Genomic DNA, 11,637 nt, shown 5'->3' with positions numbered 1-11,637 from the left:
CGAGTCCCCGAGTGAAGGGGCAGTGGGCACCACTCAGAGGCCTGGGGCCCCAGAGAGAGTCCACTCAGTGCTCTTATTCTCCCTAGAGAGACTCCACGGAGTAGGAGACACCTCGAGTCCATAGTCCTGTGCCCTGCTCACAGAGAGAAGGAATCCAGCCACCAGCCCGTACCCTGTAAACCACACACACACACACACACACACACACACACACACACACACACACACACACAGTCTCCACCCTCCTTCTCTTCCTCCCTCCTGAGCTTGTGTGACAAGGACGTCAAAGCAGCGTCCCACAGTGTGGAGATGGGCAGCCTTGGCATTGGAACCCGGGTCCCCAGCACCCCCGGGTCCAGCTCAATTCTCCACCCGCAATTCACTTCTGGCATCGGAGCCTTTCAGTGTTGCCGGTGTGACGAGTGGCCTGTGCCAGATCGACTTGTGTGGCCCCACAGAGCGGGGAAGCTGGAGGCCAGGTGGGGCCGAGTGTGGCTGGCAAAGCAACATCTGCGTCCCCGGTTCATGCAAGGACACGGAAACAGGTGTCCCGAGGGAAATCAGGGGGCCGAGGGACCGGTGCTTGGCTGGGGAACTTGCTTTGCATGCCACTGACCCCGGTTCCGTCTCCAGCACCCCACAGGGCCACCCCCTGGGACCTCCAGCAGTGATTCTTGAGCCCGGAGCCAGGAGTAAGCCCTGAGTACTTTCGGGGGGGAGGGGGGAAGCTAAAACTTTCCACCTGTAAAAAGTGAATTTTAGAGGCTGGAGCAAGCTCCAAGTGTCGAGTACACGCTTTGCCACAGGTGGCCCGGGTCCCATTCCCTGAGCACCACCGGAAGAGCTGGGATCAGCCCCTGTGCCACCAGGCACGGGCCCGGGTGGAAGGAACTGTGTGGCTCAGTAGCATCACGTGTTCTGAGAAGGCTGGGCCCTAGTCGCTCCACACAAACCTAACTATGAAAAGCCCGGCCCATCTCCCCAGGCCCCCTTCATCCTCAGGGGACCCACCTTGCCCCCCAAACAGTGCTCAGCTCCCCAAGAGACACGGCCTCCTGTCATCAGCCATGGGGAAGAGCCAAGACAGGTCGTTTTCAGTTGCTTTGACCGGGGAGGGGACTGAGGGTCACACTAGTGGTGCTCAGTGCTCGGGGGGTCACTTCTTCTTGTGGTGCCAGGAATCGAACCCACGCCTCTTGCCTGAAAGGCCTGGGCCGGGACCTGCTGAGATGTCTCCGGCCCAGGGGGGCAGGTTCTGTTTGCAGCCTCAGTGGCAACGTCCCGACTGGGTAAACACCAGAGCAGGGGGACAGACGTCATGGAAGGCTCAGTGCTAAGGGCCCGACATTCGAGTCTTACAGCCCCCAGATAAGGTAGGCACTGTCCACGCCCACTGCACAGGTAGGAAGACTGAGACCAAGGAGCATGTAGCTCCCCCCATTCAGGGCTACCCGGCTGCGACTCGGCAAGCACCCCAACCCTGTCCCCTCCCCAGGCGCCTCTCATTGGCTTTCAGGAGCTCCTTGGACCCTCTCTCCCCACCTGCCCCGCCCTCGCCTGCCCGTCAGAGCTAGGAGGGAAGGGCGGGCAAAGTCCAGCCGCGTGCTGGGCAGCAAATATGTTTATCTGATTTCAGGAGCCGGCCTGCCCGGGGCCTCCCCTCCTCCCCCACCAGTGCTCCCTCCCTGCTACCTCCTCCAGCCATCGGCTCCAACCTCCCTGTCTCTGCTCCTGTGTGTCTGTCTCTCACAGGTACTGATTTCATAAGTCATTTTGCATAAAAAGGTCAAATAGGAAGCACCTAGAATTCTTTAATTGGAAAAGAATATATTTTCTGGGTTCCGTTCTGCCCCAGAGTGTTAGTTCAGTTTTTTTTTTTGGGGGGGTGATTTTTTTCCCTATTGTAGGTTTTGATTTCTCCCCCAGAAATTAGTTTTATCACACAGAGAGAGAGAGAGAAAGAGAGAGAGGGAGAGAGAGAAAAAGAGAGAGACAAAGGGAGAGAGGAGAGAGAGAGGGAGAGGGAGACAGAGGGAGAGGGAAAGAGAGGGAGAGGGAGAGAGAGAGGGAGAGGGAAAGAGAGACAGAGAGGGAGAGGGAGAGAGAGAGGAAGAGGGAGAGAGAGAGGGAGAGGGAGACAGAGGGAGAGGGAAAGAGAGGGAGAGGGAGAGAGAGAGGGAGAGGTAAAGAGAGACAGAGAGGGAGAGGGAGAGAGAGGAAGAGGGAGAGAGAGAGGGAGAGATAGAGGGAGAGAGAGACAGAGAGACGGAGAGGGAGAGAGAGAGGGGGAGAGGTGGAGAGAGAGAGGGAGAGAGACAGAGAGGGAGAGGGAGAGAGACGGAGAGAGAGAGGGAGAGAGAGAAAGGGAGAGGGAGAGAGAGTGGGAGAGAGACAGAGAGGGAGGGAGAGAGGGAGAGGGAGAGAGAGGGAGAAAGAGAGAGAAAGGGAGAGGGAGAGAGTGGGAGAGAGACAGAGAGGGAGGGAGAGAGGGAGAGGGAGAGAGAGAGGGAGAGGGAGAGAGAGGGAGAGAGAGAGAGGGAGAGAGAGGGAGAGGGAGAGAGAGAGAGGGAGAGAGAGGGAGAAAGAGAGAGGAGAGAGAGACAGAGAGAGAGGGAGAGGGAAAGAGAGAGGGAGAGAGAGAGAGAGGGAGGGAGAGAGAGAGAAAGGAGAGAGAGAGAGGGAGGGAGAGAAAGGAGAGAGCTTTCAGGGACTTTGTCCCATTTTGCTGGGGGGAGAAACCTCCCAGGCAGTGCCCAGGGGTCCCATACACCTCGTCTAGCAATATGTAGCAACCAGGCTGGCCCGGTGCCCTGCGGAGGCCACCAGACTGTCACCCAGCCGAGCCTGGCTGACAAGGCGGCGCCTGGGCTGGCCCTCGGAGCCTCCCTCTGCCAGGAGCGCCTCCCGCCCGGGAGCCGGCTCCGCGCCTCCTGATTCTTTAGCTCAGGACCGTTTCTTCAACTCAGAGCGAGGGAGCCACGTCTGGGGGCTGGACAGTGCGGGCAGCAAGGTGCTGCCTTCTTGCGTGGGGCTGGGGTGGTCGGGACCCTGGTTTGAACCCCGGCATCGCCTGGGGTCCCCCTGAGCACAGCGCCAGGAACGGTCTCTGAGCAGTGCCACGTGTGGCCCAAAGCCCATAAAGTCAGAAACTCGAGGGCTCAGGGAGACGAGCCAAGCTGGCCTCCAGCCCCGGCCCCGGGGTTCGGCACCTGCGTGGCGACCTCACACGCCCCACCCCTGCACAGAAAGAAGCACCTGCTGTAGAGGCAGCAGCCCAGCACACAGGCCCCGCAAGGGCCGACCGACCGTCGGGCCGCCATCACCGAGGCAGGCCCAGGGAAGCACCATCTGCCCCATCTCCCTCTCCCTCCGTCCCGTTGGTGCCTCTGGCTCACTGGCCCTGGGTTTCTGGGGGTCCCCTGGCCATGCGTCTGGAGAGCCAGCCAGCAGGGCCCCCTCTCTGGGGAGCTGAGTTCTCAGAGCCAGACTTCGCGACTGGGTGTAGGAAGCCGATGGCTCATGGAGGAATGGGGGGAGGGGGGCAGAGTAGATGCTAGCAGATGTTCGGCCAAGCCCAAACACACGGTGGGGAGAAAATTCCACCCACTTTTATCTATCCATCTATCTATCTATCCATCTATCTATCTATCTATCTGTCTATCTATCTATTTTGCTTTTTGGGTCACACCCAGCGATGCTCAGGGGTTACTCCCAGCTCTGCACTCAGGAATTACTCCTGGCGGTGCTCAGGGGACCCTATGGGATGCTGGGAATCAGAACCCGGGTCCGCCGAGTGCAAGGCAAACGCCCTCCCCGCTGTGCTGTCGCTCCAGCCCCTGCACCCACTTTTACGTCTCCCTGTAAGGAAGGCTGGGAGAGACTCAGTGGGGAGCAAGCCTGGGTCGGTCCCAGGAGGGCGCTGGGGGATGTAGCTCTTGAACATCAGTCACGGCCGTGGGCGCCATGACGGGGCCTGGTTCCCATGGCAACCCATGACCCGGGCCAGCTCTGGTCAGGACCTCACTGTCACCCAGGCATTGCCACCCACCTGGGGGACGGGAAAGGCCCCTAGATCAGCAGCCAGAATTCCGCCACCACGCCCTGTGGCCCCCACCCCCGACGCTTTAGGGGGGTCTCGACGACGTTCCCTCCCTGCCCTCCGCCAACACTCCCCTCTCTACGCCCGTGGGCACTAGCGCCTTCACCCCTCCTCTACCTCGCTTCCGGTTACCTCACCTTCTCCATGACACCTTCCTCGGGGAGACGCGAGAAGCGGGGGGCGGGGGGGGCTGCACTGAGGGGGGAGCTTCCCCCCAGCCTGGCCTGTGAGTCCCAGGGATGGGGCTTTACCGGCAGCCGAGGGAGAGGGGTCTCCCGGGCAAGGACTCTGGGACCCCAAGCTCCGAGCCAGTGATTTGATGGTGAAGCTCAAGGACAGGGCCCAGAAGCACATGGAAGACGCCTCCCCGCCTCCCCGCCTCCCCTCACCCCTTCCTCCCCTCATCCCCACCTACCAACCTCCTCATCTTCTCTCCTCCTCCTCCCCTCCTCCCCACCTCCCCCCACCTCCCTGGGAAAGAGCAGAGTCTGGGATTGGGATGATCCGGATCCAAGTCCCAACCTTCCTGCCTCGATAAGCATCACTTCACACAAGCCCCTTGTCCTCTCCAGCCTCCATTTGCTCATCTGTAAAGTGGAGCCACTGGGGACACCCACTTATTGCACTTCCTGCATGCATGCAACGCACACACCTGCCACCTGCCTTGTGCCCTGAACCTCCTCAGCACGCTCCATCCTCTCCACCCTGACGGGGAAACTGAGGCATGGGAAAGGGCGATCCCCGGCCGTAACCAGTCAGGGCAGAGCAGGGATCTGGACTGGACCAGGCGGTGTTCCTGGGTCTCCCAGTGGGCACGACCTCAGGGCTTCCTGAGGGAGAAGGTTTGGGCAGCCGGAGGCGGAGGGGAGATGCAGGGCCTTCGGGAAGTTTGTCCGAAGGAGGCGCCTGGCCCCAGTGCGCAGCAGAGGTCCCCGGGGTCCCCCGAGAATCCTGGTCATCCCTTCCCGCTGTGTCAGCCCCTCGGTGAACAGGACGGCAACAGAGCCTGCCCTTGAAGCATCTGATCTCGGGGCCGGGGACAGGACACTCGCTTGGCCCGCGACATCCCATATGGTTCCACTCGGAGTGAGCCCTGAGCCTGGAGTCAGGAGTAAGTCCTGAGCACAGCCGGGTGTATCCTCCACCACCACCACCACCCAAAAAAGATTAAGAAAAAGCCAGAAGATAATCATGATGACAGGAAGGGACAGAAGATCAGCCGAGGCAGTGGAGGAGAGGTTGACTGGGGTGGGACAGTCTGGGAAGGCTGCCCTGAGGAGGTAATATTAGGACAGAGGAGCAGAAGGAATGGACCCTGGGAACATCTGGGCAGGAGGAGCAGCTCATGCAAAGGCCCTGAGGTGGGCATGAGCTACGTCAGAGGGACTGGAGCAAAGGGAGGTCCCTGGGTATGTGGGGGGCGGGGGTGGGGGATTAGGCCCCCAGGAAAGGGAACTAAAATGGGATTCTATGTCCAGGGAGAAGTTGAGGCAGAAAGCGTCAGAGGGACGAGGTCACACAGCTAAGCTGAGGGGAGAATGGAAGTTCCAGCTCGGACCCCCAGCTGGGGTCTCCCACCAGCCCTCACCTGCCCCCACAAGACCCTCCCAGCCTCGTTCAGAGAAACCACCACTTCCTGCCTCCTGCCTCCACGGGGCCAGCCAGGGGCCTCAGCCTCTCCTGTTGCCCCAGCCTCCCCCAGGGACCCCCCAGCCCAGCCCCTCTGGCTCCCCAGGCCCTGAGGGCCGAAGCCCCACTTTTCTGCCCTGGAGGCGTTTTTTTTTTCCCTGATGCCTTTTGTTACCTGAACAATAAGTAACCCGGGTAGTTAGTTATAAACTCCGCAGGAACAAGGAGCTGGTTGATAATTTATAGCAACATCTCGAATTTAAATGGAAAGTAAATAGCGCGCTGTTAGCATTAAAGAAACCCCAATGGGCAGGAAGCAGTCCTGCGTCCTGGCCGGCGGGCGCCTCCCGCGCTGTCCGGCCGGCCCCGCTGCTTCTCCCGGGCTCGCCCCGGCGGCGGCCTCGCGGGCCTCTCCCGGGCCTCCCTCCCGGGCCCCGGCACCCCCTCTCCGCCCGGGCCCGCAGCCTCCAGCTCCCTCTGCTCCCCGGGAGAACTTTGACCTCTGCTCCCCGCCCCCACCAAGCACCTCGGATGGAGCCTGCCCCCCCACCACGCCACCCGAGGGGGCGCTGACCACGAGGGGGCCCCTCGACAGGTAAGAAAGGCCTTGGGCACCCCGGACCCCCACTTTCCTCAGAAGCCCCCCAGCAGGTGTGGGCCCCCCCCCAAACAGGCAGGCAGGCGGGCAGGCGGGCGGATGTCCCGGCCCCACCCTGCCACTGTCGCCACCGCCACTGCGGCCCTGGCCGGGCTGCCGCCTCTCCCCTGCAGAGAAGCACTTTGCCCTCCACTTCCTGCCGACTCAGGGGGCCCCGGCCGTCCCCTGCCCCCTGCCCAGGCCGCCCCGAGGGTTCCGAGAGGCGGGACCCGGCCCTCCCCCACCGCAAGCCAGGATCAGGACCTTGGACAGAAAAAAAAAAAGCTTGTCTGGGGCCTCTTGGGGCTCTCCCCAGGACCCCCGCACCCCCCGCTGGACTCTGGCCTCCGGAGTCGGCTGCCGGGCTGCCGAGTTCCTTCTCTCTCTGGGCCTCAGTTTCCCTGGCCTGGAAGTATCTACCCAGACTTCTGCGGGGACATTTTCCCCCGAGACACCCCAGACACCCCAGCATAAGCCCCTCCAGAGGCGGGGGGACTCCCGGGAGCCTGGAGCGGGCCGTCCGTGAAACACCCCCCACCCCAGCCCTCTCCCCCACCCCCACTGTGGGACGGGGTGGGGGGTTGTCCCTGATCTCCCCGGGCCGCCATCCCCACGAGTTAATGATCACAGGCCTTATCAGAGCCTTTTGCCGTTTATAAATTTATAAAACAAAAGAGAAATAATAACGCCCGTGGGTAATTAGTAACCAGCTCTGCTTCACTGAGGAGAGGGGAGGCATCGGTCCTCCAGAAATGGGGAGCAGCCCGGAAGGGGGGGACACACACATGGGGGACTGCGGGGGGGGCCGCGGGGGGGTGGGCGAGACCACTGAGAAGGGGGTTCAGCTCCAGCACGGGGCTCCAGCTGCCTCAGGTAAGAAAGCCCCCCCCCGCTCGGCCGAGACCCCGGGACCCCCTCCAGCCCTGGCCCCGCCACCCACCCCCCCCCCCCGCACTGGCTTCCTGGCCCGACCCCAGCCTGAGTGCCCAGGAAAGTTGGGGTTCGGGGCAGAAGAAATGGCTGTGGAGGTTCAGAAGGGCCTCGGGCCTCTGTGTCTCTCTCGCTCCCCCTCACCCCCGTTCCGCGGACCCCGGGGGTCTGTCCCCACAGCCCAAGTACCGAGCTGGAATCGGGGAGCCCCATATACCGGGCAGGGGGAGGCCCTGATGCCTGGCCTGGGTCCCCTGCAGGCCCCGGATGCCAGGGCTGGGGGCAGGTGGGGTAGGGGGGGACGGGGGGGGGGGGGCGCGAGCAGGGGTCTTACTGCAGCAGCGTCTCCACCACGGCCTTCTGCTGTGCCGCCTCCTCGGGGCTGAGGGTCTCCAGCTCCTTGAGGATGGGCGGCGTGAAGTCGTCCCCATCGTCATCCGTCTCGTCCTCGGAGCCCCGCCGCTCCGCCAGCCCGTTGGGCAGCTCGGTCAGCTCCCCGCGGCCCGCGCTGCAGGACTCGGCCTGGTCCAGCGGGCCCTCTGCGGCCAGCAGGTAGGGCCCCGGCTCCCCCAGCGCCTGGATCAGCGCCTCCTTGCTCAGACCCGAGTCCAGCAGGGCCGCCAGGAGCTCCGACTGCAGCTGGCTCAGCTTGGACACCATGGCGTGGCCAGCCCCGGGGCCACGCGGCCCGCGGTCGCCCAGCCACGGAGCCGGCCACCACCACCACCACCACCGGCCTGGCCCCCGCGCCGCGTGGGCCGTCCACCTACCAGCACCCACGCCCGGCTCCTCGCGCCCACGAGTCCCCTCGAACCCCACGGAGCAAGCCCTCCGGGCACCCCCAGCCCCCAACCCTGGCCCTGGTGGCCACTGAATCCGGGCCCCGGGCCGCTCTGTTTACATTGGAGCCGGGGAAATTCTCCAAGGTTCATATTTATCCGTGTGCTTAGCGAAGGGATTGAACTTTGGACTTCAGTCTGCAGAGAGCAGGCCGCGCCGTGGAGCAGGCCGGCCGGGAGAGAGAGAGAGAGAGGGCAGGTGGAGGAGGGGGTCGGCGCCAGGGGGGCAGAGGGGACTGCAGGGGGAGTGGGGGGCGACGGGGCCCCTGGATAGAAGGGGCCAGGAGCCAAGGAGGACCTTGTCACCGGGGTGGGGCAGTGAGGCCAGAGCGGGGAGTCCCAGACCCCGGTTTTCCCTGGGAGAACAGAGTCCGCAGGCAGCCAGGTAGATGCGGACGGGCCAGCTCGATGTCAGAGCAGAGCCGGGTCACATCCATGGGGGAAGGGGTGGTGGGGGGACCGCGCCCCCACCCCCGTCACCCAGCACCCGCCAAGAGAGAGAACAGTTTGACTCAAGTGTTCTGTGGGAGACCTCGGGAATGGTCCCCATTTCACAGAGCAGGAAACCAAGGCTGAGAGAGAGCGAGGCCCTTTGCCCAAGCACGTTGTGTGCGGGGACAAGAGTGGAGGGCTTGGGGGGGGGACAGTCAGCGGGGGAGGCCCTTGGATTCCGAGCCTGCTGCCAGGAGGAGCGCAGACAACTCAACAATAGAGACGAAGATTTGGGAGGAGGGGGTAGTTAGTTAGTTAGTTAGTTAGTTAGTTAGTTAGTTAGTTAGTTAGTTTGGGGCTATCCTGTGCCTCCAAACCCAAGCGCATGCTGGAGCCAGAAGAATGGAGAACATCCACCCCAGGGCCAAGGGGGGCCAGAAAGGGCCTCGGCGATCCCGGGAGGTGGGAGGACACAGGGTCAGAGGGGAAGGGTGAGAGGTCGGCCAGAGAGCCGGGAGGGGGGTGACAGCTCTGCAAAGGACCCCACAGCCGCAGCCTGGGCTCCCGCCATCACCGAGGGAGGCAGGAGATGAGGGAGACGCAGTGGGTACAGAAGGCCCTGGCCTGTGTGGCGGTGTCCACGGAAACGGTTGGGATTGGCCGGGCCAGGCCACAGAAAACGGGCCCGTGTTGATGGGGCCCAGAGGGAGGGGAGCTGGGAACGGGGTTCCTCGGGGAAGGAAGACCGTGTTCCAATGCTGATTGGGTAACGCTCCACAAACTCTGGGAATATACTGGAAAAACAAACAAACAAAACTGAACTGGACACTTTTTGCTTTCTTTTTTTTTTTTTTTTTGAGGTGCCGGGGATTGAGTCTGGGGTCTAACTTCCCAGGCACGTGCTCCTGTTTGCACCTTTTGCTGAGGTGAATATTATTATGATTCATGAACCAATAATTTTATTTTTTTTTTTAATGAATGCCAAGGACTGGAGCGATAGCACAGCGGGTAGGGCATTTGTCTTGCACATGGCCGACCTGGGTTCAATTCCTCTGTCCCTCTCGGAGAGCCCGGCAAGCTACCGAGAGTATCCCACCCACATGGCAGAGCCTGGCAAGCTCCCTGTGGCATATTCGATATGCCAAAACCAGTAACAACAAGTCTCACAATGGAGACGTTACTGGTGCCCGCTCGAGCAAATAGATGAACAATTGTGCGACAGTGCGACAGTGCTATGAATGCCAAAAAAAAAAAAAAACACCTCTTACTGCTCACTCACTAAAGGTCCAGGCAACCTGTGCCTGCCCTGTGAGACCCTGACACCACCAGGTGGCCCCCAAGCTCTGCACCCCCGCAAAGACAGCCTCCTGGCCCCAGGGAAGCTCACGTCCCCTGCACCTAGTGCTGACTCTCCTCTTAACCTCTTCTGACAGATCCAGGCCAGAGCTCCTGAACCCAGCCAGTCCCATCCCAGAATAAGGAGGCCGACCATTTCCTGGGGCAGGCAGGGTGGGGACCGAGGGGGTGCTCTGCCCCCACCCCAATCCTGGTGAGACCATTTCCAGAAAGTTCCATTCTTTGAGACGGCAGTGCCAAGGTCAGGCTGGGAACAGTGCAGGGGAGGAGAGGCTGCGGGTCTGAAGATGGGCGGAGAGGAGAGCGGGCTGGGGACACTGCTGCTCTCGGGGGGCCCAGCCACCTTCTCGGTCTGTGCCCCCAAAGCTGGTGCCCCGAGCCCCCCACTCTGGCTCCCCTCCTCCTCCCTGCCCACACCTGCTGAAGGGGCTGCAATGAGTTCTAGTATATGGGAAGAAATTGTAATGTTTTTAAATTTTCTATTTTTGTTTGTTTGGGGGTCACACCCGGCGATGCCCAGGGGTTCCTCCAGGCTCTGCACTCAGGAGTCACTCCTAGCGGTGCTCAGGGGACCACATGGGATGCCGGGGATTGAACCCAGGTTGGCAGCGTGCAAGGCAAGTGCCCTACTTGCTGTGCTACCGCTCCAGCCCCAGAAATTTTATCATTATTAGAATTATTAGTATTATTATTTGCTTTTTGGGTCACATCCAGCGATGCACAGGGGTTACTCCTGGCTCATGCACTCAGGAATCACTCCTGGCAGTGCTCAGGGGACCATATGGGATGCTGGGAATCGAACCTGGGTTGGCCGCGTGCAAGGCAAACGCCCTACCCGCTGTGCTATCACTCCAGCCCCTATTATTATTATTATTATTATTATTATTATTATTAATTATTATTTTTTTCTTTTTGGGTCATACCTGGCGATGCACAGGGGTTACTCCTGGCTCATGCACTCAGGAATTACTCCTGGCGGTGCTCAGGGGACCATATGGGATGCTGGGCATCGAACCTGGGTTGGCCGCATGCAAGGCAAACGCCCTCCCCGCTGTGTTATCGTTCCAGCCCCCAGAAATTTTAATGTTTTTAAACAGATTTTTTTTTTAAAGTTCTAAGTGTAATAGCAGAATGTCTAATCTCATCTCTTTTCACTCTGTAATGCTCCTTTGGGAAACTTTCTTGTTCCTTTTCCGGGTTTGGGGGCCACGCCCAGGGGTGCTCAGGGTCTCTGCTCAGGGCTCACTCCCAGCGCTGTTCAGGGAACTGGGGGTGATGCCAGAGATTTAGCCACGATTAGCTGCCAGTAAGGCCAGTGCCTTCACCCCTGAACTATTTCTCTGGCCCCTACAGGAAACGTGTGAATTATCTCCGAGACTCACCTACTTCCTTTGCTCAGGGCTGCTGCGTATTTGTCAGGCCTCTCGTCAGCGACTGAAACCCGGCCTTCCCGCTGGGGTAGGGACTGGCAGAGTGCAGGGCTGCTGTGTCCACCGCGGCACCCCGGGCCCGAGGATTCGCCCTGTGCTCCAGCGTGGATGCTCAGTAGCTATGTGGGGGGTGAGCGGCGGACTGTGGGTCCCGGCTCTAAGGCACTGAATGCCCAGAGCAGCTCTGAGTTGGGGAATAATATTATTCCCATTTCGCGGAGGAGACAACTGAGGCCCGGGAGGTGGGCAACTTCCTCAATCCCCCCCCCACGACTTCCCCCTCGA

General features: G+C 61.1%; 1 protein-coding gene across 3 annotated transcripts in view; it reads right to left on the bottom strand.

The window, feature by feature from the left end:
* HNF1A (HNF1 homeobox A) overlaps positions 1-7,955 on the bottom strand; it is an 18,843-nt gene extending 10,888 nt beyond the window's left edge. For all 3 annotated transcript variants that reach the window (XM_004615497.2, XM_004615498.2, XM_055147368.1), the window contains exon 1: positions 7,630-7,955. In XM_004615497.2, coding sequence (XP_004615554.2) covers positions 7,630-7,955 — 326 coding nt within the window. The remainder of the gene's footprint in view (positions 1-7,629) is intronic.
* Positions 7,956-11,637: the final 3,682 nt, after the last annotated feature.

Source organism: Sorex araneus, chromosome 9 (genome assembly GCF_027595985.1).
Source record: "Sorex araneus isolate mSorAra2 chromosome 9, mSorAra2.pri, whole genome shotgun sequence".
In the NCBI taxonomy this organism is placed as follows: Eukaryota; Metazoa; Chordata; class Mammalia; order Eulipotyphla; family Soricidae; genus Sorex; species Sorex araneus.
This window is presented reverse-complemented; position numbering and strand designations above follow the sequence as displayed.